Source organism: Octopus bimaculoides, chromosome 6, assembly GCF_046866305.1.
Source record: "Octopus bimaculoides isolate indiv1 chromosome 6, ASM4686630v1, whole genome shotgun sequence".
Lineage (NCBI taxonomy): Eukaryota > Metazoa > Mollusca > Cephalopoda > Octopoda > Octopodidae > Octopus > Octopus bimaculoides.
This window is the reverse complement of record NC_142933.1, coordinates 63,675,214-63,682,713: the sequence shown is the minus strand read 5'-3', so window position 1 is coordinate 63,682,713 and position 7,500 is coordinate 63,675,214. Positions and strand designations below refer to the sequence as shown.

The 7,500-nt window shown below is 35.3% G+C and overlaps 1 protein-coding gene across 1 annotated transcript in view; it reads right to left on the bottom strand.

Moving 5' to 3' along the window:
- LOC149135155 (uncharacterized) overlaps nucleotides 1–4,481 on the bottom strand; it is a 6,909-nt gene extending 2,428 nt beyond the window's left edge. The window contains exons 1-2 of the mRNA XM_089353995.1: nucleotides 4,250–4,481; nucleotides 2,250–2,315 (exon numbers count right to left, since the gene is read on the bottom strand). Coding sequence (XP_089210121.1) covers nucleotides 2,250–2,315; nucleotides 4,250–4,400 — 217 coding nt within the window. The 5' untranslated portion in view covers nucleotides 4,401–4,481. The remainder of the gene's footprint in view (nucleotides 1–2,249; nucleotides 2,316–4,249) is intronic.
- Nucleotides 4,482–7,500: the final 3,019 nt, after the last annotated feature.

The following is a 7,500-nucleotide window of genomic DNA, read 5'->3' as shown; positions in this document are numbered from 1 at the left end:
AGAGCTACAAGAAATACACCAAGCATTTTGTTTAATGCAGTAAGGATACTACCAGCTGGATGCCTTTTTTCAATTCTAGGCATAAGGTCTGAAATTATGGAAAAGGAGATAATTATATTGAGCTCAGTATTGAACTGGTACTTGTTTTGTTGGCACTCCGTCGCTTACGGCGTCGAGGGTTCCAGTTGATCTGATCAGCCTGCTTGTGAAATTAACGTGCAAGTGGCTGAGCACTCCACAGACACGTGTACCCTTAACGTAGTTCTCGGGGATATTCAGCATGACACAGTGTGACAAGGTTGACCCTTTGAATTACAGGCACAACAGAAACAGGAAGTAAGAGTGAGAGAAAGTTGTGGTGGAAGAGTACAGCAGGGTTCGCCACCATCCCCTGCAGGAGCCTCGTGGAGCTTTAGGTGTTTTCGCTCAATAAACACTCACAACGCCCGGTCTGGGAATCGAAACGGCGATCCTATGACCGCGAGTCTGCTGCCCTAACCACTGGGCCATTGTGCCTCCACTGGTACTTGTTTTATAAACTACGAAAAGAAAAGTCAACCTTCATGGCATTTGAACCTAGAAGGTAAGGAGCCAGACGAAATGCAGCTATGGATTTTTGTTTAATGTGTTAATGCGTCTACCAGCTCACCACATTAATAATAGTAGTAATAATAGCAGTTTCAAATTTTTTGAACAAGGCCAGTAATTACATCGACACCAGTGCTCAGCTGGTATGTATTTTATTGACCCCAAAAGGATGAAAGGTAAAATTGACCCCGGTAATATTTGAACTCAGAACATAAATATTGCTAAGAATTTTACCTGGCATGATAATGATTTTGTTAGCTCGTCACCTTAATAATGATAATAATAATGATTTCAAATTTTGGCACAAGGCCAGCAATTTCGGAGGAGTAGCTAAGTCAATTACATCAACCCCAGTGCTCAACTGGTACTTATTTTATTGATCTCCAAAAGGATGAAAGGCAAAGTCGACCCCAGCAGAATTTGAACTCAGAATGTAAAGACAGACAAAATATTGTTAAGCATTTTGATCAGTGTGCTAAAAGTTCTGTCAGCTCACATTAATAATAATGATAGTTTCTAATTAGGCACAAGGCCAGCAATTTTGGAGAGAAGAGGAGTTGGTTGATAACATTGAACCTAGTATTTGACTGTTACTTTATTTTATTGACTGCAATATGAGGAGAAGCAAACTTGATCTTGTATGTATTCGAAATAAGAATGCAAAGAGCTGGAAGAAATACTACCATGCATTTTCCTGGATGCTGTAATGATTCTGTGATATCATTAAGCTGACTGGTCCAGTGTAATGACATTGTATAATTGCTGATTGTTGCATTAACATACAAGAAGAAAGGAAGATGTATCACAGCAATGAACTATAACACCAGTGACAATGACAAAAATACCCCATAAAAAGCAAAAACACCAACAACAACAGTTACTACAGAAACAGTGCAGTTATTCTAAGGGAGTAGTTAGTAGAGACATAAACAGCTGACCATTCTAAGCTAGCTAACCAGCCAACAGTCCATTGGGGGTGCCACAGTGTGAGTACTTGACCTACAAGAAATAGTATGCAAATCTTGATTAAATCAATCCCTACTAAAGAAGAAAAGAGTCATTGGATAATTTCATTCCTGAAATGCAAAAAGACAAGATAGTCGCAGCTGGAGTATATTTGACCATAAACCTATATATCAGAGCTGATGTGGAGGCCAACAATGGAACTTCTACACAACTGCTTAAATTGCAAGAAACAGCTGCCAAATGTTCCAGTTTCACACTCAAGTCTTTAGCAAGCCGAGACATGTTGGATAATGTACTCCTAGATATATTATGTGTGAAATTAAAACAGGAAAATCACATCTGGAGTGTTTGCTTTGACAAAACTTTGGGTCTAAAAAACAACAGTAACAAGTAAACTAATCAACATTTCATTAATCTAATTATTAATAGCAACACTCAACACAAACATTGCAAGCTAAAGAGAGAGTCTCTGAGTAGTTATTCAGTCATCAAGAAATAGCAGCCAAATCTCCCTCAAATCACATTCTGCAATCTTAAAAGAAGGACTTGGATAATGTGCTCCTGGCTGCGAAACATCTGAACATAGCTCTGCTTGATTAGGGGTGATTTGGGGCTGGACAATAGCAACAATAGTGTTACAAACATCAGTCTTTAAGTCACAGTATTATTAATTAATCATATTTAATATTAATTACCTGCTGCAGGTGTCCCTGTTGTGCAGTTAAGACATATACCTGAGCTATTAGTTGTTGTAGGTAACACTGGAAGTAGAAAAGGAATTATTAGATTGAAATAAGTTTTTACTATTTTTTCTGGTTTCTGTCAATGGATGGCAACCATCCTGAGACATTGCCTTGAAGAGCTTTAAAGAAAAGGAAAAGTTGATGTGAGCAGGATTAAAACTCACAAAATAAAGGGTCATCAAACCAATACCATAAAGTATTTCATGCATTCCACAACTTATTCTGCTAATTCCTTAGTTATATTTTATTTATACTTCTTTTTAATTTCATTTTGATGTGTTTCTATTATAAATGCTACTGCACCACTTCATAGAGCATCAATTCTAACTTAGGTGTAGGCAGCTTACTATTTCCAAGAGCAAATATAGAACCTTTGTGTAGAGCATTCTATTAGTATACAACTACACTATTTCTAAGTATAACATCAGCATCACCATCCAGTGTACTGTAGCCATCCAGGGTCGTTAACATCTTGTATTTGCAAGATCTGGAGCAATTAGCATGTGAGGCACCACTCTAAAATAGACACAACTAATTTCTGTGGTGTAAACTGGAATAACATAAATGAAGTACCTCACTTAAGGATGTAATGTTCTACCTAGCCTGAGAATTAAACCCATGGCATTATGATTATAAGTCTGGTGCCACATAAAATGCACTGGTGCTGGTGTCATGTAAAAAGCACTGTTGACGGTGCCATGTAAAAAGCATCCAGTACACTCTGTAAAGTGGTTGGCATTATGAAGGGCATCCAGATGTATAAACCAGGCCAAACAGACTATGGAACCTGGTGTAGCTGCAGGGCTTGCCAATTCCTGTCAAGCCATCCAACCCATGTTAGACTTTAAATGTTAATGATGATGATTATGATTACGAGTCCAACAACTTACACAATAAGCCACCATGCATTCACAATCATAGTATGTTGTCCTCCTGTAATTCATTCATCTTATTCTAGCCTTGTTACAATAACAGCTGCTCTTATTTCCTAACCGAGCATTTGCTATTAATAAGAGAATCCAAACATATGACTGCTCACCTTTATGTGCTCTTAACATATGTACCCTTAACATATGTAATTGTAGTCAATATAAACAAATATATTTGTAGTTTTCGAGGCACTAATGAATTCTGATTTCACACTAATGGATTATATTTTTGTAACAAAGGGGTATATAATCAACTGAAATAACTGCAATATATTGTTATTAACTTAAGACTCAAATGTGGGTGATGGGATTATTCATACTCAAACAGTATTCAATTGGTTATTTTATCAACCCTAAAAGGGTGAAGGGTAAAGTTGTGGATTTGAACTCCAGGAGGAAACATGTGCTGCGAAATACTGCAAGAATTTTGTCAGTCACTCTTTTGATTCTGCTAATCCATAATTTGACTGCAGTTAATTATTAACTCTTGCTTGATTGACTGATCCAACATCTCATCCCAGAAAGGAAAAGCAAAGCTGGATCTAGAGCTAACTGAACTCAGCACAGCAACTTACGCTTTGCTTAATTTTCCCAGAGAGGCTGAGTTTCAGTGATTTTGTTATGTACTTAGCTAATTTATACAGCACAGTGAATAACTTACCTATTTTATTGTGATGTTAGCTGTAATGGTCTCTATTGCAGACAAAACCAATCATCATAAGAACAAATTTTCTCTTTGATTAATTGTCTAAATGCTTGAGATAAGATAGTCTTTACTATTAACAACATTTTTAAAATGTGTAAATATTTTAAAATACATATCTTTACATCCTCAAATATTTTAATCTTTATAGGTGAGGTTAATGGTCCAGAAAATTCTAATTGTAACCCTCTATCAGAAACGATATTGAGCTAAATTCTAAAGAGGTATCTCATCTAACATGTCAATGTGTGATCAATATACAATTACCTCCTAAACATTATATAAGGAAAATCATTCAAAGCTAATATAAATTCACTTACATTGATCTGTCATACATAAGAAAGAATACTTCTCAAAACAAGAAAGCCTTCTCCAGAGTGCAGTTTGAAAGTCCATCACAAAACAGTTGAGACTGATATTATGTTCATTGAAATAACTGGCGTGATCCTCATCAGATGTCTCACCATGCATAAAATTCAAGAAATCAACATTACTGTCATCAGACCAGTGCAGAATTCCTGCAAGTTTGATAAGGAAAACAGTTTAAGTTAATTAATAAAAATAATCATTCTAACATATATGAATAGCTGTAAGTGTGTATGATTAAGAAATGTTGTTTTGCAATCATAAAAGCCTTGAGCGTCTGTCTATTATTAAACACCAAACCAGCATTAGATTTACAAATTAAGCCAAAATCTTCAAATATCAGAATGATAAGAGTAAACTTTGACAAACTGTGCTCATATGTTTGATTGTCTCTGTTTGCTGTTAGCTTATCTAACCTTAAGGATTCAAACTGTTTTATTACATTATTGTATGGTGTTTACATATATACATACACACACATACATATATATATATATATATATATATATATATATATATATATATATATATATATACATGTGTGTGTGTGCATGCGCGAGAGGGCGAAAAAGGTGAGGTGCAGTGCATATGGATGCATTGGTGTAGCAAAATGTGTGGGTATTATGTGTGCAGGTAGGCGTGTGTGCATGTGTGCGTGTGCACAGATGTGTGTGTGGTGTGTGGTATAGGAATATGAAAATAATAAATAATACAAATAAATAATGAAAAATAATAATTATAATAATAAAAAATAAAGGAAAAATATGTGAATAAACCAGTAACAGAATAAATAGAAATAAGAAATAAAATAAAAAGATAATAAAATAATAAAAAATAAACGAATAAAAAGTATGATAAAATAAAATGTTTTTTTAAAAAGGGGTTTGTGTTGAGTGTGAAATGAGTTTGAGTATGTATAGTGAAAATGTAATATTGTTCCAGGCGGAGTCTAGAATTAGTGGATCCATGGTGTAGGGCAAGGCTGAAGATGGTGAGGTCTGAGGCAGAGTGGTTGGTCAAGCAAAAATAACAGGCAATGGGGGGGGGGGATTCTTATGCAGATGAACATCTTGTAAGTGTTCAGCGAATTGGTCAGCTAGCCAGTAGCCCATCTGACCAACATAAAGTTTATTGCAAAAATTGCACCTGATGCAGTAAATGAGGCTCGAAGATGTGCAGGAGAAGGTGAATGAGCTCCTAATGTAGAGGGTGAGCTGGTTGGATCCAGTGAGGGAGATGATGTTCACACACATGAATTTACATATACCTCCATACACACAACCCTCCACACATACACACACATTGCACACACACATGCACACATACATGCATGTAATACACTTACACACACTCACATGCACATAGACACACACATCCCACATATACAGAGAGAGAGACAGAGTGACAGAGAGAGAGACAGAGTGACAGAGAGAGAGACAGAGTGACGGAGAGAGAGAGACAGAGTGACAGAAAGAGAGACAGAATAACAGAGAGAGAGACAGAGTGACAGAAAAAGAGAGACACACACACACGCACCGATAAATGTGCACACACGCACATGCACGCATTCCCACTCCATCTACACACATGTGCCAACACACATACAGAGGAATGTAGTCTATAGTATAAGATATACAGTGGGACGATGCAGTAACAAGACAACGACGTGCATAGGGGAAACAGAACATAGGAGAGCAGGGAAATGAGCATTGAAGGGAACTGTTCTGGGGACATTATTGTTCATAATAGCCCTCTTAGACATGCCTACAGTCACTCGGACAGCCACTGTCACTAGCTATGCTGATGACACACACACACACACACATATATATATAAATATATTTACATATATATATATATATATATATATATATATATATATATATATATATATTGTCATACCGGCCATGATGAAATACCACAAGGTATAGAAAATACGTATTCGCCTTTATATATTTAATCCTTTATATTGAACACTCAATATTTCATATATTCAATAAGACATTCAATACTTCATTTCATTGTACCATCTATCTTTTTTTATATTATATATTCCATATTCTATATCCCACATAAATTTTACAAGAATATAAATAAAAAACATAAAAAACAGACAGAGTTGGAACTCTTTTAAATAAAATAATATATTCCTCTATACACGATCATACAAAACCCTTTTTTTTGTATTTATTTTTACTCACACACACACACATATATATATATATATATATATATATATATATATATATACACAATTATATATATGTGTGTGTGTGTGTATATATATATATATATATATCGTTTAACGTCCGCTTTCCATATGTGTGTATATACACATAATTATATATATGTATATTTTTGTATATATGAATATATATATATATATATATATATATATATATATATATATACATAACACTGGTCAACAAAATGAAACTTTTTTTAATCATCAGAGTTGCTGATTGACTTTTCTGGGTTAATTTTTGATGCTGATTACGAATCTGAAGTCCAATTTCCTCTATCGGGTCACATTTTCATGTTAATGATACCTGCTGTTTTAACTTATAGGATACGTAAAGCATGTCTATATAAAGTATACTGAATACAAGATATGATAATTTCATGGCTTTTTATTGTACAAAATTAAAATTATTGTGTACAAATAAGTTAAAATACACTCGAATGCATAACAACTTTGGAATTTGGACTTTCTATGGTGTTTTGTCTCAGGTTCATCCCTGTATAACATCCAACAGTAATCAGCTAACATTCTTGCATTCCAAAATCCTTGATATCGTTGTTTCATCGATGCAATATCTTGATGAAAGCGTTCCCCTTGCTCATCAGACACTGGTCCAAGGTTCTCTGCAAAAAAGTCCAGAAGTGAATCAAGGAAATGGACTTTTAGTGACATCCGACAGCCCATTGCAGCGTAGGAGTCTAGAAGACATTTCACTCCATTTCTAAACTCTAGAGATCTCTTGTTGCCTAGGAAATTTTCTCAGAGTCATTTGAAGGATTCCCAGGCATTAAGATCAATCTCATCCAGTGCTGTGAGGAAGTGGTTGTCCTTCAGGAATTCTTTTATCTGCGGACCTATGAATACGCCCTCCTTCAGTTTTGCCTCAGTGATTTTTGGAAATTTGGCCTTCACATATTCAAAACCTTTTGAGCTTATCCGGACAAGTGTCTTCACGAATTGTTT